The following is a 26,796-nucleotide window of genomic DNA, read 5'->3' as shown; positions in this document are numbered from 1 at the left end:
GTGAGGATCGCGGCGCGAGAAGACCAGCCGTCTTCTCCCCGCATTGCGTGTTATTGTGTGGTATTATTTATTATTGTAAACGGTTGAACATATACCAAAGATAGTGATAAAATACATATTCTGTTTGTGCCGTACACCACCGTCTTCATGTATGTTTTGTGCGGACACAACAGTGGCGACGAGGATGGGATCCTCCTCGCGTAGGGGGGGATCCTACAACGAACCGACGCAGCACGAAGGTCACCATCGCACAACCGCCATCGCGCAGGATGGGCTCGCTCGAGCTTGCGCGAAGCCCCAGGATCCTCACTCCGCTGCAGCACTATACCGGACAAAGCGAGGGGACATTCCGCTTTGGACCGTCGTCACACGGCATCACCGCCGCCCGCTGCAGCGTCATCGGACACACTGGTGCAGTATTGTCGTGCGCGGCATCAGGGCCGCCCTTGCTGCACCAGCATCATCGTCGAGCCCGGTGAGCAGGCACAGTGCTGAGGCATATCGGCTGCCCCCTGTCCATCTTCATCGCCGGCACTCCAGCTGCACAGGTGCATCTCGACGGCGGCACCACTGTCGCCCCTGTGCAGCAACATCGTATGTGTCCCGGGTCACAGTCGTCGTGCGCGGCATCACGGTCGCCCCCTGTGTACCCTCATCATCATCGTCAACGTCATCATCATCCTGCGCGCCCTGCACAGCAGTTCACCGGCAGCGACATCACGGTCGCCCCTGTGCAGCGGTTCCGGCTGAGCGGTCCAAGCGCGCGCGGCACCACGGCCGCCCCCTGCTCAGCCGCACATCGACGCCCCAACGGCAGCATCCGGAGAGCTGCCTCATTAGCATCATCGGCGTCCGGTGCAACGCCCTACGGCAACAGCATCATGCTGCAGTTGCACCACAACAACAACAACAACAACACCACAGCGGCTGCAACGGAACGAGCGAGCGCAGCACATCGGCTGCCCCCTGTTGCAGCCCGTAACGCTCATCCCGTTCGAGCGTTAGGCACGGAGGCCGGTCAGCACTCTCCCCCGTTTTACACAGCGCCACTTGAGCCGTACGCTTGCCACGCCGGTTTTAATTACATTAAAACCGCTGCGTTGGCTTAAGCCGTACCGGCTTAATTAAAACGGGGAGATGTTGTGGACAGACCGCTGCCTCATCCTGAGGGCTCACTGTTGACAGCAGGGCTGTCATCCGGTGACGTCCTCAGTGAGGATCGCGGCGCGAGAAGGACCAGCCGTCTTCTCCCCGCATTGCGTGTTTTTGTGTGGTATTATTTATTATTGTAAACGGTTGAACATATACCAAAGATAGTGATAAAATACATATTCTGTTTGTGCCGTACACCACCGTCTTCATGTATGTTTTGTGCGGACACAACAGTGGTGATTGGGTAATCTGTGGCACTAGGAGTATTGAAACAATCCTATCACCGTTCTAGTTTTAGTGTTGCAAAACTTCAATTTGAAATCATACAGCAGAACAAGGGAACGATAAAGCTTTCAAAGCGAGGAAAGCACTCCACTGAATGAGAATTCCACCAACAGATGGCACCACCAGCTTGTTGTTGTTGCTATTTTTAGAATGCATCAGTTGCTCACTGTCTGCTAAACGAAGTCTTTTTATATTTCGTTTAAGTAGAGAGCTTGAGTCGTTTAGAACCCGTTGAGCGGTCGTTTGGTGGATTTGTTGATTAATTTAATCAAAGAATTCCTACAGCCGAATGAGGCCAATTGGCTCAAAGTCTCTTTAAAAATGAACAAAAAAAAAGATATCAAAAATCGGTAGCAATTCAGACAAATCGTTATTTCTGGTCACTCAGAAAGCCGGTAAAAGCGAGCTGCGTTACGTTTATGCGCCCCTGTTCGAGAGTTGACGTTACCCGGTTTGTTATTGTTATTGCTGTGCAGCGTGTACCGCATGGTATTCCCTTCTCGCAAAAGCAGTTTGGTTTTTAGTTTCGTTGTGAAACGAGAGTTTGTATTACCCCCTATTAAGTTTCCCATTCCACGTCGCTGTCTGAGTGAAAATGCGCGAAAATACGCCGCCCCGTTCACCGATGGACGAGCTGGTGGGGGAAGATGACGACGACGAGGAGCTGATTTACGTGGGCGATGCCGATGAGGTGCTGGACGCTTGGGAGCAGGAGGAAGCGGAAGACGAAGAGCGTAAGATTGTGGCGGTCGTGTTTTTGCTTTCTTCCACAGCTAGCAGCTTTAGTAATGATTGCCCTTATTTCTTTCCTTCAGTGGACGCAGAAGCGGGACCGGCAGCGGAACAGCACGCCCTTCGCCGTTCGCCCGTACAGGACGATGCAAAGCTGACGTTCACCAAACACACCGCGCGCCGGTGTTCTGTGGCGCCCTTCACCCCACGGAAGAGCTGGCCGTTACGGCGGTGAGGATGACAAAGCGTACGTGTGGCACATACGCACCGCGAGGTGCTGCACGAGGGTGACGAACCATTCCGACTCGGTGGTGGCGGTGGGCTTCAGCTACGATGGCAGCTTTGTCGCGACCGGCGATATGGCCGGCTACATACAGGTGTTCAAGGTGAGCCAAAACTATCGCCAGGTGTGGGAGTTCACCGTGGGCGATATGGGGTGGATGCGCTGGCACACGGGCGCGAACGTGCTGATGGCGGGCTGCGAGGCGGGCGAAGTGTACGTGTGGCGCATCCCGTCCGGCGACTGTAAGGTGCTGCCCGGGCACGAGGCACGCACCGAATCGGCCGAGCTGCTGCACGACGGCAAGCGGCTGCTCGTCGGGTACGGCAATGGGCACGTGAAGCTGTGGGATCTGAAGTCGGGCACGCCGCTGCTGGAGGTGGACAGTACGGTCGGGCACAAGGAGAACATAACGGCGCTGGCCGCCGACCAGGACGGGCAGCTGTTCGTGACGGGGTGCGAGGACGGCAGCCTGTACCTGATGGGCCCGGGCGGCGTGCTGGGCCAGCTGGTCGCACCGAACGAGTACCCGATCGAGTCGGTGCTGGTGGACTATCCCGGGTTCGAGATGAAGGTGGCCGCGTCGGGCACGCTGCAGGGCAAGCTGACGATCTGGGACGCGGCCCGCCAGACGAAGCGCGTTGAGTGTGAGGACGACAATCCGAACGGCGTTACCAAGTAAGTGTTGGAAGATCTTATTTATTTTTTTATTATTATTATAATTTTTCAAATTATCTGAATTAATTTATTTTTTTATTGTTATTACTATTTTCTAACAACAGATTGATCTGGCTGAAGGACTTTACCATTTGTGCCGGTACGCTGGGCGGTTGGATAAAGGGCTGGGACTTCCGGAGCGGCGCGAAACGGTTCACCCTCGACGGGCACACGAACGACATCCAGAGCCTATCGTACGACAGGCAGCGCAACCTGATCCTGTCCACCTCGGAGGACTGCACAGCGAAGATATTCGAAGTGCCGGCCGCAGGTCAATAAGCTACGGGGACAACTGCAACTTGTACATACATTATTGATTTGTTGAGGAAAAGGTTGCGTGTGTTGAGAATTTAATTTAAGTTTTTATGCTTGAGAAACAGATTCAAATGTAGGGGTAAAGTGAGTGCTTTCGGCTTGTTGTGAATGTAAGATCAAATCTGGCACCACATTTATCATGTTACAAAAGCGCTGCGGGGCACTTTTTCCCAAAAAAACAATAATTAACGGGCCATACAGACTTTTAAGTGACGTGGCGATTGTACAGCGCTGTACAAAGCATCGTAAGAAATAGTGGTGGGAGCTCGGAATTGGACATACCCGATTCCAAATATGTATTCGGAATCAATTCCGGAGCCGATTCCGATGCTGGAATCGATTACGATTCCGGAGCAAATTCTGGATTTGGAATCGATCTAGGAATCACAATTTGCTTCGGAAACGGAATCAGAATTGACCCCAGAAATAGGAATTAGCTCCAGAATGAGAATCAGTTCTTCAATTAAAACAAGAATACTAATTTCCGAACCGAACAGATTAAGATTTCCGAGCCTGTTCCGATTTAGAAGCCGATTTGATTACGGAACCGACTCTGATTTTGGAACCAATTCCGATTTAGAAGCTAATTTCGATTCCGGAATCGATTCTGCATCCGGAACAGATCCGATTTGGAGCCGAATCAGGATCCGATTTCGGAGCCGATTCTGGTTCCGGAATCGACTCCCATTTCGAAGCGAAGAGAAAATTACGATTTCGATGTCGATGTTGATTTCGAAACCGATTCTGATTTCTGCAGATTTTGGGGCAAATTCCGAATCCAATTTCGGTGCAGAATTTGGAGCCGATTTGAGAGCCTACTTCGAAGCCAATTTCGGATCCGATTCCGGAACAATTCCGGAGCCTACTCCGATTTCGATTTCATGTTCGGAATCAATTCCGGAGCCGATTCCGATGCTGGAATCGATTACGTTTCCGGAGCATATTCTGGAGTTGGAATTGGCTCCGGAACTGGAATCGGCCTGGGAATCACAATTTGCTTCGGAAACGGAATAAGAATTGACTCCAGAAATTGGAATTAGCTCCAGAATGAGAATCGGTTCTTCAATTAAAACAAGAAGACTAATTAGCGAAATCAGTCCAGGAATCTAAATTTGGATTCTTCGCGGACATCAATACATAGCATCATTGTACCTAAATGCCTATTCTCATGGAGATGCCGAAACCGACTCCGATTTCGAAGCCGATTTTGATTCCGGAACCGATTCTGATTTCGGAACTAATTCCGGATCCTGTTTCGGAGCCGATTCAGATTTCGGAGCCAATTCCGATTTGGAAGCTGATTTCGATTCCGGAACCGATTCTGCATCCGGAACAGATTTTGGAGTAAAATCCGGATCCGATTTCGGAGCCGATTCTGGTTCCGGAATCGACTCCGATTTCGAAGCCGATTAAGATTTGCGAGAAAATTACGATTTCGATGCTGATGTTGATTTCGGAACCGATTTCAGAGCCTACTTCGAAGTCAATTCCGGAAACAATTCCGGATCCTACTCCGATTCCGCAGCTGATTTCGGACCTACTATTCGGAATCGATTCCAGAAAGCTTCGGAGCTGGCCGGAATCGACTCCGACTTCCATCACTAATCAGAAAGCTCGCTGGCAAGAGAACGGACTACCCGGGCAAGGTTCACGAGAATGGCATCTAGAAATTGGGTCAATCCCATTGCAGAACATGGCAATACGTCAGCCGTCAGCTGAATGGCCGAAAACAAAACGAAAAACAAAACCAAAAAAAGCAAGCCCCATACTACTGAATCATACACGGCGAACAGGTTTTCCACTCCGTTACATACATATGCATATACCCGATTCGTCGTTTCCCATTTTCGGCTGCTTGATCGTTCACCGGCCAGCATGGGGGTTGTGGGAAAGTGGGATGAAGCAAGCAAACCGGGCAAGCAACAAAATGTTGACACGATTCAGCGACGGAATTCTGGAAGTCGTTAAGAGCACACGGGCCCCAAAAGATTGAGATGAATTGTAACTGTAACTTCAACCGTTCGCCGGTAGAACGGAAAGAAAACGGAGCAGATTGAGGTTGCTGTCTGTTTGCTTAAACATTTTTTTTTAAATCATTGAATTCATAATTCTTACCGCTTTCCCGCCAGGGGGTGCCAGCGGTCTAAGTAGACAATGAGTAGAAAGCTGTCAAGCGTCTTCATAATAGATGATGGCAGCGTGTGCGCAGGGCAGATCTCTTACTCAAGCGCTGTCAGTTGTGTTCCGTTCACTAGCAAAACGATGCACTTTTGGGGGGGGGAGGGAAAAAGATATTATTGCTAACACGTTTCCCTAATTAGCGCTACCAGCGTTGGCCATCTTGCGCAACAGATGTACTAGGGCGCGGAGGTGTAGTTCGTAACCTTCGGTCGTCACGACAATTTCTTCGCTGTGAAGTCTCGTCCGTTTGCTGCTAAAACCTGTCGTCGGTGCACATTTTCACACAAGCCGAAATCGATTGAGTAATGAAATGTAATACTTCCTCCATACACACACACACACACACAGAGTGCTGGCTGGGTCTGTGCTCGGGCGGGCTCCCTTCCAGCACTGTGCAATTAATCATTATCGAGCAGCGAGCACAGTGCCACAGATGACTGGTTTTGGCTTAGAGATCCCGTAGTGAAGTGAGGCGAAGCAGCTTCCATTCCCTTCCTGCTGCTGCCAATCAATGCCGGCTCCCCACGGTTCCTGTTCGCTAAATGCCAACCGAACCGCAAAGAGGCAAAGCCGATGTAAAAGGCCACTCTGCCGGCAGATCGAAGGTGCCATAAGACGACGACGACGACGATCGCTCAATTGGCGCATGATTTAAATATCAAATGCCGTAAGGGGGTGGTGGTATTTTCTTTTCACATGCCATTCCGGCCTGCTGGCCTGCTATCCGGGGCCAATCTGCCGGCAGGAATCTCGCCTCTCGTGTCTATCTCTCTCGCCCTCTCCCATTTTGGCGCTGTTCTGTACGTACGGGCCGAGGCTCTACGTCACTTTCGGTGACCCAACCCAAATTCTACCTTCCCACACACACACACACACACACACACACACCGACCGTGTCAGTCCGAGGGCCCAAAAGCGATCTGTGAAAACCTGTCGCCCCAGCGACGTGATGCAAAAGTTGTCCACGAGGGAGGTTTTTTTTTTGGTCAGAAATGGTAGTACCGTTAGAGTGCGGATTTTTTTGTTGTTTTTCAGTTCTGTGTTTTTTTTCTTTTACTTCACACGCGGGACGGCGAAAGGCTGCAAGAACGAAACGCACCGGCCTGGAACGGTTTCGATGCGATCGGATTTTCGGTTGTTCCGAAAAAAGGTTTTCCGCGGATGCCTTCCAGCGCGTGAACGCCTTAACGCACAGTCTTAACTTCTTCTTGGTCTGCACCCCATCCCACCAAAAAAGTGAAACGTTTATGACAGGAAAAAGGGCACCGATTGGGTTCATTAACTAATTTCGGGTCTGTTGTTTTAATTATGATATATAAAAAAGTGCCCATTTCTCGACAAAAAAAAAAAACAGGCCTCACGTTCTTGACGGCCCAGAATGAGCTGGTGGCACATTCATCAAGCGCAGCGAGGCAATAGGGACGTTCGGGAATATGAGCATCAAGTGGTGAAGGTGCCTGCGCCTAAGCTTACGCACCGAGCGATCTTCCACGATCGTAAAACAGCGCCCCTGCACGCAGCACCATTCTTCGCTGGTTGACATTCATTAGCGGTCAAATGGTAAATGTATGCTGAGCGAAGATGCTGCACGAGATTCGGTTCTAACGGGCCCGCGGGAAGGTATGAAAGGCTATCGAATTAAGGGTGATATTTAGGTGCGCTTGGAAAAGGGAGATGGATAGTTAAGGAACGCAACCTGTTGGGAAGCAAAGCCCTGTTAGGCTTTAGTTTTGAACCCTGAGGTAAGATACAGGTAAGAACTGTTTCAAAACAGTGCGCCAATGTTATTCAAACTGACTGAGATTCTAACTGAGATTTCTTTCAAATTGTAGGAAAAAGCGGCCGACCGACCGAGGTAAGTAACTCCAATCGTTCCAAAGTCGTCGCTAATCTCTCAATTACTTCATGACCCACAAACATCTGTTCCGTTTTGGACAGGAACAAATGCAGCGCAACGAATCTCGCCCACGGTTTCTTAACGACAGCGCTCCCTTGTACATTTTTTGTGTGGGAATTTGTCGGCTTAGCCTAACGGCAAAAGGGTTGTCCATAAACAACGTAACGTGCAAAGAAAATGCAAAGAAACAAGAGCATTTGTACCGACAGTTAACTGGGATAGGAACGTTAATTGGTCCACTTGGATAAATATTGCTGATAACATGCATGTTACTTGAAAAATGACAATATTTGCACAACTTTACCTGCTTCGGTCATTTTGGGCTAAAAAAGCACATCTTTTAAACAAAAATACGCTTATAGTTTATGTTAATATTTAAAACAATACGTTAGCAAAGATGGCAAGAAATGAAGAGCTTGCAGTTAGTTTGGATGGTTTAAAGATATTTTGATTTTTTTTTTGTTCAGCCACCGTACTCATACCGTCGATTTTTATCGTAAGTATGTTAAGACAGTTTTGCTTTAGAGCAGAATTGGAATTATTCTGTGAATAGTACTACACGTTCATGAATGAAATTAATGACATGAGAAACTATTCTATTGCTTCGAACAAAAAAATGTGAAAATTCTTGCTTATAGCTGTAAATCCTGTGGAGCTCAGTTTCATTACAGTGAATAAGTTATAAGCTAGCTCACTAAAACTAAACTAAAAAAGTACCATTTCCCGACTAAAAAAGAGCGTTTAGCGACGGCTTAGAGTATTGGAGTTACTTTAATAATGGTAAGAAATTATGTTTTACTAACATTGAACGGCTTCAGGTTCTGCTGGGCAACGGTTGTTAGTGTATATAATCCTCCAAGTACCACAAATCCACTGAACCACTGAACCACTAAACGGGTTCTAAACCTAAACCTAGTTCTCAACCTAAAGGAAATCAAAAAGGTTTTCAAAAAGAATCTTCCTTTAGCTGACGGTGAACGACTCATGGTGGCGCCAACAGTTGGTAGGACACAGTGTAGCTAGCTTTCCTGGCTTTGGGAGCTTTATCCTTCGCTCTGTATTGTTGTATGGTTTCACATTGAAGTTATGTTAGGTCTAGAACGGCGATACGATTAGTTAAATACTAAACTCGAAGGTGAACCATCAGAACTGAAGTAAGTGAGACTTGAGTATTGGTCGATGGTATTATACCCGTGTATCTGACCATACGATCATTCTTAAGGATCTTTGCTCGGAAAGTTAGAAGGCTATATATGCCATGATTGGATGAAGTTAGGCGAAACACATGGCAAGAGAAGGACAGTAACATAATCATCAGTTATTTAACGCCATCTATTGAGCAAACTAGTGAAGTTATAGGTTTCATGTGTGGCGCTTGGGCCTGACTTTAATTTTTTTTATTCAGAAGGAACGATCCGAAAGGTTTTTATTGCTTAAAATAATCAGTTATAGTGAATTAATTCGGTTGATCATAAATCATAAAAATAATATAAAATTATTCGTCACGTAAAATACGGTGTAAAAGAGATGTTTCAGAGTCCCGGCAATCGAGTGCAAATATCTGAATAACATGACAACAGGGAAGTATACAGAGGGTCTAGGAATTAGTAAGGGAGCTTGTAATAAATTTTACAGCTTTATTGTATTCTTGTATTAACATCTGCGTTACGTTAGTTATGGACGGGCTCTGGTGGCTTACAAGCTGCATCAAAATGAAGCATAATCTTGCCGCAAGAAATCCAGTGCTGGCAAGCAGAGAATTTACAGAGACATGCCGAGTAACAAGCTTCAGTCCGATTTGTGTGGAACCACCTGCTACCCCTAAACTGGATGAAGCTGAAAAAAAACATCGGTTGGACTTACCAACACACACACACACATCGCGTGCACTTGTTGGTTGGTGAGACCACCGGAACACTTCAAACGCGGGCCTCCCTCCCCAAAAAACATCCACCGTGCGCTCGAACAGAACGGAACGAAAACAAAAGCCTCCCCACTTGACGAAACGCGAGTTAACGACCCATAATTGCGGTACCGGGGCTAGGGCCTGGGCCCCTACTGGAGATCATCATTCCCGGCAGTTTTGGGGGCTTGTTGAGACTCCCATGTTGTTTATTTTGCACTGGAGTTGCGGTTTGTTTAAAGAAGGAAGCGCAAGCGACTTTACAATTTGCACAATTTTCTTCCTGCTGTGGTGATAGCCCCATTCTTCGAGAGCCGTTTTGGAGAATTGGGTTTAAGGTTTTTTTTGGGAATCTGCACCCAAAAAGTGTGGGATAGGAACGCAGCTTTTTGTTTTATTTAACCGAAAATTTTCTTAACCGTAGAACCCGCCGCACCGTGTATATCTTTCACCAGGTCCACCTTCGCCTGCATCACGTTCTTGACCGACGAGGTGATGGAGCGTTCGCGGCTTTCGTTACTGTCCTCGCTAGATCCGCTTTCCCGCGAGCCACCGCCCTTTCGCTTGTGCGATCCATGATGACGATGATGATGCTTACGTCGACATCCCTTGGAGTGATGCCCGTTCGGCCCTGCCGGTGGCTGTACCGTGTCCGGTACGGCTCCCGCCAGCGCACTCCGCACCCTGTCCGCTATCCACTCGAGATAGTGCAGCACATTGGCCAGCCCTACGTACCCGTACGGATCGCACCGCTTGCGGTAGAGATTGATCTTGCCGATGACGCCGGTAAGTGTCCAGACGCCCTGCGGTGATACCTCGTAGAAGCCACCGCCTTGATCGCCCCGGCAGGCGTTAGTTCCTAGCGTGGGAGAGAGTTGGGCGCGTTAGAGAAGATCGCGGACGCACGATCGCAGCTCCATCTTACCATTGCCGTGCCCTGCACAAAACATCCTGTGCTCCTCGTGCTTGTCAAAGATCCGATAGATCACACACAGCCCACTGTCCACGATGGGCATCAGGGCCGCCTGCAGGTACGCCGATGGGTCCCCGTCCGGATCGGTCTGCCCGTACCCGGCAATAAGCCCGATCCGCTCACCGACGGCATCGGTTTGATTGCGCGCAGGCACCGCAGATGGCAAACAGATCGGCTGTATGTAGTCATCGTACTCCACGCTCACCTCGAGCTTCAGCAGCGCCAGCGTACTATCGCCACTACTCTCCACCCCCAGCACGCGTACCTCCCGCCCGGTGAGTGAGCTTTCCCACAGCTGATGCTGGCCGAGCTGCACGACGTACGGGCGCTTCCGGTGGTGCCAATCGGCCGCACAGCTTGCCGCCGTCAAGATGTACCGCTGGCTGACAAGCGTCCCACCGCAGCGGTACTCGCGCGACCGTTTCGACACCGCAAAGACGGCCGCATGCCACGGCCACTCACCGGCCACACTGCGCACCCCGTTCACGATCAGTGGCATCGTGGTGATCCTGCGCTTGCCACAATCGGTAGGCATCTCCGGCTGCATCCCGGGCTGCCCATCACCATCCAGCTGTACCAACTTGTCACTCTTGGGCCACTGCCACGACCCATCCAGCACGCTGCCAATCCAGCCACGGTAGTACCGCAGCTTCACAAACGCCGCGTACTGCTTCGTATCACACACGGCCATTTCGGCGTCACGCAGCGCAGTAAACGAAACGATCCCCTGCAGCTCCCAGCGTCCCTGCCGGAACGTTACGAACCCGCCGCCCGAATCACCATTGCACACGTTCGTCCCATTGGCGTACCCGGCGCAAAACATCCCGTCGTAGATGGTGTTCGAGAACACCTCCGGGTTGCTGGCCAGACAGCGGGTATAGTTGACGGTCGGCACTTCCGTCATGCGCAGACAGGTGGACACCTCGTCGAACTCTGTGTAGCCCCAGCCGGGCACTTTGCCGATCTGACGGTAGAACGAGACCGGATCGTCCTCCTCCGTGTCGAGACACACCGGTAGCACACGGTCGTTAAACCGTACGGGACGTTCGAGCTCCAGCAGCGCTAAATCATGCCTATACGTCCCCGTGCGGAACTCCGGATGTACGTAAACGCGCCTCACACCGCGCTCTTGCGAGCAGCCCTCCACCACCAGGCCCAGCTCGTGGTAGCCCACCTGCAGCAGGAAGCTGTCCGGGCTGAGGGTGTACCCGTTGTTGGAGTTCACGACGCAGTGTGCCGCCGTCAGCACGTACCGATTGCTGACCAGCGAACCGCCACAGCTATACACCGGGATGCGGTACTCGATCTGGTAGATGGCAACGTGCCACGGGAACTCGCCCCGCAGCGCCTCGGACGGTTGCTTCGGCAGCGCCGAAGGATGCAGGACGGGCAGCCCACACTGGACGTTGCTGTCGTACGTACGACTACAGTTCAAAGCACCCAACACAGGCCCGCAACACACCGCAACCAGTGGGAGAATTGGCAGCAAACGAACCGATCGCGGTACACCCATCGCAGCGACTGATAGTGCGGCTGCCGGGAAGATGATAATCCCGGCGATGAGGGGTCTCTTTAAACGGTTGTCATAAGCGTTGTATTTCGGTGAGTTATTGGCTGCTGGCGACAGTGATTGTGCGGTGCGGTGTTTACTATCGTCAAGATTGCATGAGGTCATGCGACAATCGCCGTCAAGTGGCAGCGTCCCGCGTTTGTTTGGTTGCGATTTGCGATTTGCGTTTTCGTTGGCAGTTGTAGTAGTAGCTGTTGTTGTGGTGTTTGTGCCATTCTTGGGAACTGACGCGATGCTTGATTGGTTGGCGTGAATGAATCTTGGGCGATATTGAGCGTAAGTGTGCTCTTGTCGTAGTCAACACACCGAATGATGGATGGGGATTCCCGCGAGCTGGTAGTGAGTGTTTGATTTTCGGAAGATGAAAAAATAACTTTTGTTTTTAGGCCAATTGAATTTAACATGGATGTGTTTTGGGACAAGATGGAACATCAAACAAGATTTGAAAATTGTGAAGAAACGGGGACAGTACACTACTCAGCTTCTGTCTAATAATATGTAAGGCTAGTCGAGATCCTAACTCCATGAGAAACAAGCCTTACTTTATATTAGGCTTACAATGGCAACGCTAGTCAGGCGCTCCAATAGTATTGTGCAAAGACGAGGAGGTTTCTACAAGCCAGAACGTAGCTCTATTCCCATCCGGGTAGAGTTCACTGAAGCAAGATCTCCAAAGCAAGGATTTTTTCACCGAAGAAGACATAGAAGAGAATAGGACATAGGAGGTTTTTTAAACAAAGGATATCTCTCACTATCATGTTTTCTTGTGTTGGCCTGCTTTGATTAAATGGCTAGGTTAACTATCGTTATCCAGTTGGTTCAATCTCTTGCTGTTGCTTTACTTCGATGTAGGCACTCGATCTCCAACAGGTCACTACATCACACGCCCTACTGAATGTTAACTATCATGTTATTCCGGGGCTAATTTACTTTTCGTTCTGAAATACTGTTACCTTGTTTCAAAGTTGCATTTTATTAAATATCAAATATCAAAATGCCAAAAATTGAGCATGCTGATACAGAGGACGGTCCCGTGGTACAGTCGTCAACTCGAATTAACTCAATAACATACCCGTCAGAATAAAGTCTTGAAAACCTGTATAACCCGGTATGGCCGCGTAGGACGTTTACGCTAAATAGAAGAAGATGTAGAACTGAGCATCACTGTTAAGCATGTTCATGGTGAGGTATGAGTCCCACATTTTGAAAACATGCTCTATCCAATATATCATCGGGTTTCGAGGTCATACAGCTCGGCTAGTTTATTTTTCATCAGTCATTGGTCGAACACACCGTGAAAGATAGTCCACTCAAGGTCAAAGGTCATAGATATGCGCCGCTCAAGCACTATAACAGCGTTTGAATTCACCGCCCGGATGGCTCGTGTCTATTAAGATCTACCGGGCGATATATATCCTATGCATTACGGAAGTCTTCTGGGTCTTATGAATCTGTGAGTATGGTGCTAGGCACTACTACGATCTTGAAATAATTCCTATAACATTATGAGTTTGCGGCAAGTAAATATTTCGTCTCCATCACATAGATTATCATTCCAATTCGATGTCAGAGCACATCTTAGCAATAATCTCGAAGAATACTTATCTTCCTCATAATATTGAAGGTTTACGGTAAAGGTAACTCCCGAGAATGAATTTCCTTTATTATCTCCAAGGAATTTGCATGCTTGTGATCATGAACTCCCATGAAGTAATTGTAAAATATTCCAAATGTTGATAATATCAGTTGAGGACCTTCAACGTGTCGAAGGCACTGAAAACAGACGGCTGTAATGGCACTTCAGATATAAGGTGAATGTCCACGTGCTGTATATCGCACACTCAAATTCAGGAAGCATTACTATGCCATCCTTAAACATTGTCTATTGGCCAACCAACAACCAACTACGCATCCCTTACGCTCACGCACCGTATCGGAATGCGACCCGGCCCATCCAATCGCCAAGGATGATCTTTAAACTTCGCATCCGACGTAGGATACATAAATTGATCACTATTTAGTAATAGTTTATCATTAATTCATCGTCTTTGCTCGAAATAATCAGCAAAAAAGGTTAGCATGAAACGCCTCCCAAAAACGATCGATGTTTTTTTGGTGTCATATTGTGCGAGGAGGGGCAGGGGTTAAGCACACTGTCTGTTTGGTGTTTTTATTGAACACTTCCTGTCCGATTTGGATTTCTTTTTTTTTTTTTTTTTGTTCGGCATGCGTTACCATGCGTAACAACCATCGTGTGCAGCTTGATGTTCCTCGCTGCCCCGGAACCTTGAGCACAATCCGGTTGACGGAAGCCGAATGGCAAGTGCGTTGCCGGGGAGGGAAAAAACAAAACAAAAACCCTCCCTCAGAGGATGGATGTCTCACCTGCACCTGTCGTGATGTACATTGCTAGGCACTACGCCACATCTATCCGGTGGGCGTTCTAGCGTAACTCTCTAGTGTCGATGTCGATTTGCGGTTTGGTTATTATCGGCGCACGGAAGCCTTTCGCTTTCACGCCCCAATAGGCTCAGGGTCAAGACTGAGGGCGTTCGGAAAGGTTTTTGTAGTAATGCCTCCAGGAAGAAGCATCACTTCCAAAGCAGGAGTCTCTCTTTTTTGCTGTCCAAAGTTATGAAGATTTGCCACAAAAACAAAAGCAGCTATAAATAATTGAGCGACAAAATAATGAATGTCTCTCCGGCTGGCTCGTTGGTCGCAATTGCGCAAAAGTTTTAATTCGTAACACTACACTACAAATAACAGCTTGAAGCAAAATGGAGCTTGCAGAAAAGGAAATCGGAGCTGATGATTTATTGGCCACAAAAACGATTGAAGCAGCAAACAAATCGTTACAAATGGTATGTTACCGTCGCGCAACCAAAGCGCAAATAAGCAAAGCCCTCTCAGCAAACTCCCACAAAATTATCTCACTCCCCAAAAACAAAACAAAAAACACATCGAACCCGAAAATCACTGGCACTGTTGATAGTCTTCAAAAAATTGGTGGCTAAACATCGAGGCGGCCCATCGACGAGAGGCACCAATTTGTGAGTTTACCCCGCTTGGAGGAAGCAAAAACAAATTTCCTTTTCCCGCTTTACGGGAGTTTATTTGTTTCTCAGTGTGTTGTGTTGGGAGGCACGATTATCTCACATCTCTTTATACACCCCGTCTGCCTTGATGCCTGTGCCCTTTCCGTGCATGCGCTAATGCGCTGTGATTGTGATTCGCTGCGGGCGAGAAGAATCATCGTCGGCAGAAAATAAATAACACTGCTTACTGCTAACGACAACGGCAACGACGACGACGACCAACGGACGGTTGTGACCTAATTACGGGCAGGTTACAGGGCACGGCTCGGAAGGAAAGATCCGCATGCCCACCCGACATTGGAGTCGGGTCAGATGGAAGCGAGAGAGAGAGCGAGAAAACAACCCTTTCCCCGTCTGATGATCCATCGCCACCGATCTCCATCTACATGCAGTGTTTCGTTTCATCGTCTCGTCGCTATTAGCTGCTGATCGTTGTTTGATCATCACCACCAAAACATTGGTGACCCTGCAGCCTTTCCCTGCTCGTGCGGCTGGAGGTGAGTGCGAGTTCTTTGCCCCAATCCCGCCTTAAAAAGCTTCCCACTGTACGGCCCTTTAAGACGAACCTGGAGAAAACTGAACTGTGAGTGTGTGTGTGTGTTTGAAATTGTACCCCTTTACTCTCATCCCCGAAATTGGACACGGAAATGGTATTGAAAGTAAAACAACGGACCAAACATCTTCGGGGGAGGCTGGGCAGTTTTTAGTTTAATTGAAAATAATCGTCCCACTACGAGATGGCGATCGCGCGAGGTTAGGGTTCGGTTGGGGAGCACCTTTACACTTTCTAACGGTTACGTGCTACACCGTGGTGGTGAGGTTGTAAAAATCAAAAGTTTTCACCAATCACCACTGAAGCTGCTCAGGTCTCAGGTTTACTGAGTTGTTGTTTTACTTTCTGACCCTGTGTTTTGTGTGTGTGTGTGTGTGTGTGTGTGTTGCTTTGGATTTTGAGGTAACCAATCGAAAGGGCACGTTAGGTACCACTCCAGTGAGCTACAAAAAAGTTGTGAGAGTGATCCCACATTTCAAGCTCATTGCACTTCAAAAAGCAGACGCTGTTGGAAGATATCAATCTGATGACTGGGAGATGATCTTGAGTGCCATATTGAAACCGCTATCAAGATCAATGGCAAGGTTTTGCCGGGCAACGCTTCCGGACACTGCTGTCACTTCCTCCAGAGAATAATCCCCCAAACCCCAAAGGGTTGGAAGACACGGGAAGACGCGCCCGAAGCTTCTCCCGAGAAAGATTGAACAAGAAAGAGTCAGCACCTCCAAAAAAAGCTGTCTCCACCTGCAAAGACCACCGGAAAACACGTATCAGAAGACGAAACAGGCGGGCCAAACCTCCAAAATATGCTCGATGCTCCGCACGACATCGTCGTGTGAGCCTTTGGCTCAACACAAAAGGGTCGAGGTCGCTTGGTCGGGCTGAGAAAGATAACTGTGCTTTTCACAGTTTGTAGTCGCCTTGCCTTCGTTTCGGGGAAGCATTTGCACTTGATTCGTTCGTTTGCTGTGAATCCAAAGGGACACGCGAAATCGACCCCAAAAGCGCAAATCTGACGATCGCGTGTATCTTGCCTAGCTGAGCACGAATGCTAGCGACGGGAATGGATTCTGCGGGGGAATGTTGTGTGTGTTTGAGGGGTGTTTTCATACTGTTGCGAATGATTAGTAATTTTAAAATGAAACATTTTTTCGTTTTTTTATTTAATTCAATATCAATCATTAAGACTAAATGCGGAAAGACTGAATATTTAAAACTAACTTAAATTCATAAAGGCCGTATCGCTTAAAAAATATAAAAGTATAATAAAGATTAACTAAACTAAACTAACTATGACCTAACCAAAACCAAACAAACAAAAACAGGTAGAAGGCAAAGAGACTTTCGTAAACTTAGAGAATAAAGAGACAGAAGTAAAAAAAAAGGAATAAGAAAAGTTATTAGAAAGAAGGTGCTTATGTTTATGTAAAATAGAAGAACATCTATTTACACAAATTAAACAGATAAAAAAACTAGATAAATTCAAAACTAAAAAAGATAAATAACAAGTGACAATAATAATAAAGCTGTAACTATCATGACAAAAAAAACCTAACTCAGAAGAACTCAGAAGAACCGTACTCAGAAGAAAATGAAAAAACGCTGTTGAACAAAAATAATTATTTGTTCTGCCAAAAGAATAAAAAAAATAGATTGAAAAATGTAAACAAATCAATTCTTCCATTTTATTTCATTTCATTTCTTTTATTTAATCCAATATCCGCCATCAAGGCTATATAAAACAAACTTAAAACTAATACAACACTAACAAATAAACAAAATCGTTCATAAAAAAACTAAGACTAACTAAACAAGTCCTGAACTACAAAAACATAAAAGGAAAAAAAACACAAGTACACCGTAGATACTATCATAAGCATAGTGAAAAAAGAGAGTAAATGAAAACTAAGAAGAAGAATTATAGAGAATTAGAAGAAAAAATACGGTTACGGCAAGAGTTAAGACATGAGACGAAATCAAAGAGATAGTAAAAGAAAATTATGATATTAATTATGTTACAAAACAAAACACAAACAAATACAAAACAAACAAATAAACAACATAAATTATGTACAAAGAGTCAAGTGCAAAAAATCATTAAAATATCTACCAACGTTATCATTGGCAAATTGTAAAAATCATACAACATGATAATTCATCAATTTTTGACTATTGTAGGAATCATGATGAATTTACAAGGCAGTTTGAGCAGCTTTATGACAATTGTAATTATACGTTATGAAAACACAACAAATCCGTATAATTTAGTTGTTTTTGTGTGAAAAAATAATTAAATTCATTATTTTCTCAAATTACTGTTAACCTCAGAGAATACATGCCAACTTTATTAACTCCATTAATATAAAAAGAAAATCCAAAACTGGCAAAACAAATTAAAATATTTTAAATTCTTTAAATTAAATTATTAATTGCTAAACTAATATTAAATACTTTTCGAACAAACAAGGTATAATTTTCTAAACAATTAACTAACAGACACAAATTGATGTCCTAGTGCCAAAAAGTCATGCACACTGTCAAAACATTGGTGCTTTGTAGGCAGAAATAGGTGAGCTAGAGCCAACGTTTTGCGGCAACGACAGTAATTAAAATCTCTAAAATGTTTATTTCTGCTACTAACTATCTTTTGGCATTTGCCCTGCAGCATTAAAGCCATACCGACGGTGAAAAGTCTTCCTCCACAAAAAAAAAACACAAAAATACGGTCCTACATTCTTCCCAGCCCGCCGACCACAACGTTCGATCTCACTCTCATACTGGGTCGCGATAGAAAATGACACCACCACACTTGTGGGCTCTAGTGAGGTGAGCATCCCCCCCCCCATCCATACCATCCACAAACACCACTGGATGAGCAGCAGATGTGAGCGTGATGTTTGTCGTCGTCGACCCGCGGAAACACATCGCATGTGATCGAGCAAAATATGCCACACGAGATGAGGCCGGCGGCACAAAACAATGTCAAAACAGTGGATTAAGGCAACGGGGGGTTGACAAGAAACGGAGGAAAAAGAAACACATAGACACACTGCGGCCGTGCTACTAAAACAAGAGAAAAATGCAACAAGAGAAAGTATCCCAACAGCCAGCAGAACAGGCCGTGCCGCGTCCGCGTGGCTCTTGTAAAGCGAGTCCAAGATGCGCGGTAGGTACACCAGACCCCCTTTCGTACCCTGTTGTGTGTATCCGATACGATCAATGTATGTGAGCACCAGAATGAAAAGTGGAGACCCTCGATATAGGTCAGTTGATCAATCGAAAGGAAGAAGAAAAATGCGGCACAAAATGCTGCGGTCGGCCGGTCCCGAGGAAGTGTATCCCCAAACAGGAACCGGTTGGGGAAAGGGGAGTGGAGCTTGTCGTAGAACTCAACCGCGGCCCAGCATACACATGGGCCGGTGTGGATGAAAATCCAGTCGGCGAAGCAGTGCGATGAAGTAACACGTAATGATTACGTGGAAAGAATTGACTCCTTGCTCTCTTGCTGTCGTTCTCTCACTCTCTCTCTGTGTTTGTAGAGTATGATGCAGAAGATGGAAAAATGTGCCATCCAGGAGTGGTGCTGGTAGGAAAGCTAAAAAGGCTCCCTTCCCACAATGTGCCCTTCTCAAGCGATCGATGTGGCGAACGGGCGAGAGACAATACGACGAACGCGTTGAGCTATGGGCTCGTTGCGACTGATGAAGCATGATAGGCGCACCCGCAAGAAGAAGAAGCACCCGGGGAGGGAAAACTGCGCGATAGAGAAAATAAATCCGGTCCCACTCCAAGCACGGTGGAGCGAGGTCCGACCCGACAAATCCCGCAGCCGGGTTCGTCGCTTGCAGCGGCATTGTAGTCGTTTTTGTTTCAAATCGTTGCGAATGCGACAGCCGAATGTTGTGGCTGCGAGGTGTAGGTAAAGGGCAGTTTAAAGCTAGATTTTCCGAAGGGGTTTTTGTTCCGATTCGGAGCGACCTGAACAACGCCTGGTGAGTGACACTGGTTTTTATTCCCGGTTTATTTATAACTAATTGCGGTTTAAATGAGGCGCGCCGACCTCATCCACTGGAATCACGGGCCCAGCTTCTAGGTCAGACCTCGGCACAAGTCCGGCTAGACGAGACGGTAGGAATGTATTTGATGTGACCGGGCGTTGAAGTTGCTGTAGTAGTAGGGCAGTAGGTGCATTTTACGCGCAGCTTTAGCAGCTGACAGCCGGAGAGGGATAAGGATGCATTTCTGTGCGATCGGTGCGTTTAGGAAGAGAGTTAATTAGAGTGCGGCTGAGCTGTTCAGCCCAGTTCGGCGTGCTTTACTGCGACAGTGTTGAAAGGAGACGTCATCTACTTGGCGCCTTTCTGGCGCTATCGGGATTGACATTTTTATCAATTTTTAGCCTGCAAATCTTTTATTTAGCTTCTGTTCAATTCTGCCCAAAACCTTGCCGACATTTGGAGTGCAGAGCTTGTTTTGTTTTTTTTTTTCGCATTTTAACTTCGATCACGGCGCGTTGTCACTGTTTGCGAAGGCAAAGCGTCACCTGTCTGCGCAAGGAAACGAAATTGCACTCAGCCGCTTCGCTCGGTGCATGATTTCGTGCCGCAGACGACATTCACTTTTGCTCCCAGCCCAGAGGGTGCCTGCCATGTGTAGTTAGTTTTGTTACTATTTTGGTGTGCTGTTGGTTGCCTCTTTTCGCACCTGCTGTACGGGCTGCATTTTAAGGCCAGCGTGGGCAACCACGTTGATGGCTGGCGCCTTGTTTGGTCGTGTGGGCATGGGACGTTTTATTTATTTTTTCGCGATCGGTTATTGAGGCGTGGAAGGTGTGTAACGTTGATGCATTATGTGATTAGGTAAATGGGTGCGAGGAGCAGGGATAAATAACAGATTGCGAAATATGGAAGTTTATTTATTTGCTGCGTTTGTTGTGTTGCCTTCAAAGCAACATAAAGCAGCGCATTGAAGTAAGCTTAGATAAACGGGTATTGAACTTGTGGGATGAATTATTCGGTATGAAAAGACAGGATAAATGAATAACACACAGTTAATAGCAGGTCTGCAATCGTTTAATGAACCTCTAATTGATTTGTATCTAAAAATATACGATTTCGTAATAAAAAAAATACCAAATTGCAGACATAGTCAGCCACGTAGGAAATGCATCAGGACGTCACTTGACAATCACTCGCGGTGGAAAAGTAAAAGGCACGCGTACCGGCTTAAAAGTGGTGCCCAGTATCTCTCCCAGCCGATCCATTCAACCTAGATTAGATCGCCTTACGATTGAAGGCAATTGAACTGCTCTCATTTGGCTGATCGAATTGTTTCTGGTAGACAGGGCAGGGTGGGCAGTAAACGAGAATAATTGCTTCACCCGTTTATATTGCAGGGATGATTGGAACAACACGGTGAAGGAATCCCTTTAAATTACCGGCGGTTGTAGAATGCAGCCAATCGCCCGCGCTTACAATCGACAAGGGAAGGTAATTTTACAAACCAGTAGCATTCGATGTGTTAATTACAGAAGATATTAAACCAATCTAGTTAGTTGTTTTAACCTTTTTTTATGTATATTTTGATTCCCCTTCGATCAGCATTTGAAATTCTGATGCTGAGCCCTGATCCGTTCCGTTTGCTTCTACGGTACGATTAGTGTTAAGAGCAGAGTCAGTTTCACTGGAGATCTCTCGTAAAGCTTGCTTTTTACTCTCTCGCGCACAGCTCAACTACTCTCTTGAGCTTGTTTTCATGTTTGTGGAGGTAACAAAACTATCACTACGATTGTTAGCACTATGGAAGAAATGAGATTTCTTTTTAAGGTGGGAGTGTTTGAAATGTTTATTTTTTATTTATTTATCTTTTATTAATGATTCACTGCTAAGAAGAACTATTGACTTATCCCTTTTACGACGAAGGGAAATATTGATTATTAAATAATTATAGAATGGATACTTTTAATGACAGAATAAAAATAAAATTAAAATAAAACGTTTGTCCAACGTATCAAATGTGAACAAATAAATAATAAAAAGAACTTTTATGGAGACATCTACAAAATAATTGTATCGGCATTTTCGAAGGTAAATTAAAAATGTTATGGTCGTGAATAGGTAAAGCAATAATGTAGAAAGTACTTAAAAAAAATAATAATCAGAATAGGGTTGCATTATATGAACTTCAAGCTTTCGACTTTTTCTTATAAGGCGAGCTTTTTGTAATTTGATGATAAAAGTCGAAAGAATTAGAGTATATTTCGGATTGAAATTGAAAATAATCCAATGGCTTGGTGTCAGCTCAGGTATGCAGGGCAAACATATGAAATAAGTTAATAAACTAATGAATAATTACGTTAATCATATGATAAATGAATAAATTGAAATGTAAATCAATTTATTTTTTTATTCCGAAAGAAAAAATAATTATTTAATAAAAACAAAAAATCATTTAAAAAAAATAACAAAAAAGGTCATCATAGGTGCAAGACTCAAAACAGGTTAACATATCGTTAGCAGTCCCGGATTTTCAATGGATAAATGCTGTTTTTAAAATGCTGATGAGTTCAATATAAGAAAGGATCATGTAATGTAGGACTCAAATGGATTGTTTTTATATTTTTTTAAATATTAAATTTTTTTTTATATTAAATGCTGTCAAAGCTCATTTTTCCTGTTCCATTTAAACACCTTCCTTCTTTCGTATTATGTTAAGAGAGAATCAAAATGAATTGACTGTTTACTGCTTGTTTTTAAATTCTTGCCACAACTATCTATATAGTTCTATAGGATATTAGTACATTGGTATAGTATATTAGCGATAGGCTTCGACGACTCGTTCGTTCTTGACTACCGAATTGATTATGAATTATTTTCTATGGCTTAAGAATCCGCTTTAGATAGGTTAAATAGTTATTTTGAAAATAAATTGAATCTAACAAAAATAAATCTTTATACTTGCATCACTCATTCCCATAGTGCCCGAAACCATTTTGGCTCCGAAAAGAAAAGCCCCCAGCAGCCGCAACACAGAGAACACCCTTCCCCACCCGTCGCCCAAGTGCAGAGCAAAACATCGCAGCAGCCAGTTGTACTCTCATCGCATCCCGGAGCCGGCCGGGAGAGAGCTGCCCATCTCAGCGAGAGCAGCAGCACTGCACGTGTGTAGCGCACGCGCCTGTAGTGGTGATCGTCGTGCCCGCTTGTTTTGACTTGCTCGCGAGCGTATGCGGCCATGATCGTGTAAGCGGGCACGGCCTTTCGCCGAACCGATCTACCTGTCAGTAGCTTTTGTTAGTTCGCGGAAAGCGGTGCGTGCTCTAAGTTTGGTTGGTGGCGCCAGGGTAGCGCTCCATAACGCTTGTTGTGTATTACTTCTGTTTCCCCGCTACACTGGGTTCGTTCGTTCGATCGTTTGCAAAAGCTGCGCGGGCCGGGTTTGATTCATTCCATTGCGGAACTGGGAACCCGGTGCGGCCAAGCGACTGTGCGTGCCGTCCAACGTCCGTGGTGTGTATTAGTTTTTTTTTTTTTTGTGTGTGGAAAGAAATACCCCAAACCATGGATTGTGACTGAACGTAAAACTGGAACTAACTTTGCATTGTGAGTGCATAATTTCGAGGCTTGAAGCAGCTCGCGGCAAATGCCAAAACAGAGGAGGCGACATGCGCTGGAGTCGTTAGTGTGTGTGGAGTATTTTTGTATCAACGAATTGTTGTTACGAATTGTTCGTTTGAAGTTAGCTGACATGATTTACAATTTAGTGCCATCGTAATGACGCAATTTGATACAAAAAAGTGTTGTTTACATGTTGTCAATTCAATTTAAAGTCCCAAACTTAAATTCTTTGCATTAATTGGGTTGCTTTCTTTGTACGATCGAGTACGATCAAATTTTTCGGGTGTGAAATAAAGTGATGCTGGCCCAAAAATGGATACAAAACCAATACAAACAAACACCAGCCCGAGGCGCATATCGCTCTGCTCTTCCTAGCACCTGTTCGACAAGGAACGCACGCGATAAGCTTATCATTCTGTACTGTTGGATCGACGCCGCAGAAAAAGTATTGTAACTAGCGGATTCTATTTTTTTGCAAATATTTTTTTCTCTCTCTTTTTGTAGCTTTGTGAAGCAAGCGAGTGAAAACAATCAAAACAAAACAACGAGAAATTAGAATTGAAAGATTGCTGGCAAAATCGCAGAAAGTGCGGGCGGTAAATCATCAAACCATAATCTACTACGTGAGTGCATACGAAAAAAAGGAGGGCAAAAAGTGTATAGAAGGCTCTCCATTGCGTAGAAAGGTTTAACTGTGTGTATGTGTGTGTGTATATGTGTGTGTATGTGTGCATTTTTGTGTTGTTTGAATGAGCAGGTGACGTGAAAGAAAATTAAAAAAAAACACGTCCCCAAAATTACCCTTTTCCCTTTCCGTTGTGGGAAAAATAATCTTGCGCCCTTCTCCCAGAAGGAAGAAGGTGCCATTTTGTTGTTTTTTGTTGTTGTTATTGTTGTTGGTGTGCTGTCACCGTAGTGTGTAGTTAGTGAGTGAGCGTGTGTGCTGATCGTTCAAAACGGCTCGATTGCGGAATAGCCAAACGGATTTACTACCGGTCGAAAATAAGAGGAAAAAAATAAAAGAAAAAAAAAAGATCATTCAGTGAGTGAGTGGCAGTTGGTTGAATAAAATTCGCATTTTATTTTCGCCAGCCGCACGAAACACGCCAATTATCAGCGAAGTCGTTTCGGTGTCTGTGTGTGTGCAATCCTGGAAGAAAGTTGATTTCCGGACCCGATCAATCGGTAAGTGGTTGGAGCAGGAGCAGTTTTAAATGGATAATTTAAATTTAAAGAAAAAGGGCCATTGTTGCTTAAGCGTTTTCGAAGAAAAAGAAAGTAGTGCTTGCTTGATGGTAAATTTAAATCTGCAAGAAGAGTTAAACAATTTCAACCACAAATCGGATCCCTTTCACGCAACATGGCAAAGGCTCATTTTTCCTCTCATTTGGTCCACTTTACCGTAATACACGGGAAGATATGGCTCTAGGGGAGGGATGATGGCAAACGATTACAGTAACGAACAAACAACATCTAGCGCTTCGAGCAAGCCACGTTTGTCATCACGTGCGTTAGCGTTCAGATGTAAGTTTGATAGATTCCGAGAACTGCTAGCAAAACCCTTTCCCATCAGCGTGCTGGCGGGCAAAGGAGAACGATTATGGGCGAGTAGAAGGAGGGGGGAAAAACACACTAAAAATCGGAGCTACCGCACAAAACCCACACCGCGACACCAGAGCTCGAAATGTCTCACCGGCTGGCGACATCTTTCACCTCGCGATCGTAAACAAATGCGGTGCCCGTTCGGGCACACCGGGACGGTGACTTTGAGCTTCGACAGTGCTTTCACCTTTCACGGTTAAACATTACATTCCCGGTACGGACACACCGATGCGCTCTGAGGGCTGGCTAGCATTGGAAGGGAAGGCAGTTTGTTTGTTTTTTGAAATCATAAACTGCCCGGTTCTGGTGTGCGCTAATTGCGCAAAGAAGTAAGTAGCTTTTATTCTCTCTTTCATCTCTCTGCCTGGTTTTCGTTTAATGTCAGAGTGGCAGTGGAAGGGAGAATTTGTTTGTCCCCCTCGACACGGAAAGAAATTGCAGTGCGCAATGTTCATTCAATTCTGCCCAATGGGTACTTCTTCTAATAATTGCTCACTTCGGCTCTCTCTCGCTCTCTGTCTCTTTGTCTCTGCCCGTGCCAGTGCCTTGGAGGCATTAGTGTAGCTCGCGAATGACTGATAATTGTTGGTGTTTATTTTATCTGTGCTTCTTGGCGAGTCTTTTGGCTTGAGTGCCGACGGGAGCAAGGGGTTCGAGCCGGGACTGATGAGGATGAGCTTCTGCGATTGGAATGCGCTAATTGATTTGGAAATGGGGGAAAAGGGTGCGTTCCGAATGCTTGCGAAGTGCTGGAGACAGTTTTGGTGGAAGAAATGGTGTCGTGTAATACATATTCCTTCGTTTCCTAGGATTTGTATTGATGATCTACAAAACTTCTGCTGAGAAAAGGTTGTGTTTATTCACCAAAGAATTAGCCATTCTTAAATTGTGTAAGTTGTTAGGCGATTGAGAGTTCAAATTGTGGAAAGAATCAGAATTAGAGCCTAAAATGTTTGAATTACATAGCATTGTAGCATTGATACATACTTGATGGATATTTTGATTGATTGATATAAACATTTATTTTGGAAAGATGGAAAGATTGAGATAAAATACACATTTTGAATGGAAAAAATAGGTAACATTTTCTAAAGGACTCGCCTGGATCATTAGAGATTATGTAGCTATCGATAGGAAAATAACCAGCTATAAAGAATTGCTGTTTTGGAACAACTTACCATGTTTTTGCTCTATTTTAATTAGGCATGATAATGCTTACGAAAAAGAGATTTCTGATTAATGCAATTTAAATGAATTCTTAGGCCTGCTTCAATGATCGAGGATAGGTCTTCTAGGTCTTCTGGTTAGCTTCGTTAGATACCTGCATAACGTTTGCATTGAGAATAGAACCGTACTTTCAACCGTAGCGTTATTGAATTACGTAGAACTGGAAAGTGTCTACTATCTTGCCAAGATTCTTCTATTTATTCAAAATAGTTTCGATTTCCAAAAGATTTATCTTTTGCAACCAAAGCATGTAATTTGTATTGCAGGTCTCTTCTTAGGATTTACCGTCTAGTAAGTTGTCTGTCAAGATATCTGAAATAAGAGCAGTATCCCTTTTACAGCCAGTATGGCTATGTAGGTCATTATATCCAAAAAACTGTAATTTTTGAAGGAGTCAAATGATGTAGGTTCCTTCGAATAGTTGACAAAATGTATTTATTGGATTATGTTAGCTTTAGATGCTATAAGGATAGGATAGCATCAACCTATAGGTTGATACAATCTGTAGAATCGATCTGTAGCCTCGTATCGACTGAGTCCTCTTATACAAGTCATAGATAGCCAGGCTCATTAGAAGTTTATGACAGGCCTATACCGACAATGGTTGTTTTACGACAAATAAGATAAGAAACTAAACCCTACTTAAAATCAGTTCATTTGGGCCATTTGAAAGGGTCAATAAATACTAAATCATAAGT

General features: G+C 45.4%; 2 protein-coding genes and 1 pseudogene across 3 annotated transcripts in view; 2 read left to right on the top strand and 1 right to left on the bottom strand.

Moving 5' to 3' along the window:
* The first annotated feature begins 1,879 nt into the window (after positions 1-1,879).
* On the top strand, positions 1,880-3,525 carry LOC121599205 (annotated as a pseudogene).
* A 5,456-nt stretch (positions 3,526-8,981) lies between these two features.
* LOC121599948 (transmembrane protease serine 9-like) lies at positions 8,982-11,994 on the bottom strand. Its single transcript, XM_041928108.1, has 2 exons — positions 10,388-11,994; positions 8,982-10,321 (listed from the first exon to the last, which is right to left on the bottom strand). Exons 1-2 carry the CDS (start codon positions 11,946-11,948, stop codon positions 9,861-9,863), a joined length of 2,022 nt encoding a protein of 673 aa, XP_041784042.1. The 5' UTR covers positions 11,949-11,994; the 3' UTR covers positions 8,982-9,860.
* A 10,941-nt stretch (positions 11,995-22,935) lies between these two features.
* LOC121600680 overlaps positions 22,936-26,796 on the top strand; it is a 219,156-nt gene continuing 215,295 nt past the window's right edge. The window contains exons 1-2 of one of the 2 annotated variants that reach the window (XM_041929516.1): positions 22,936-23,161; positions 23,774-24,454. The gene's annotated coding sequence lies outside the window, so the exon portion shown is untranslated. The remainder of the gene's footprint in view (positions 23,162-23,773; positions 24,455-26,796) is intronic. The other variant, XM_041929518.1, reaches the window with a different exon arrangement.

Source organism: Anopheles merus, chromosome 3L, assembly GCF_017562075.2.
Source record: "Anopheles merus strain MAF chromosome 3L, AmerM5.1, whole genome shotgun sequence".
NCBI lineage: Eukaryota > Metazoa > Arthropoda > Insecta > Diptera > Culicidae > Anopheles > Anopheles merus.
Note: the sequence above shows the minus strand (reverse complement) of the source record. Positions and strands in the feature narration are given on the sequence as shown.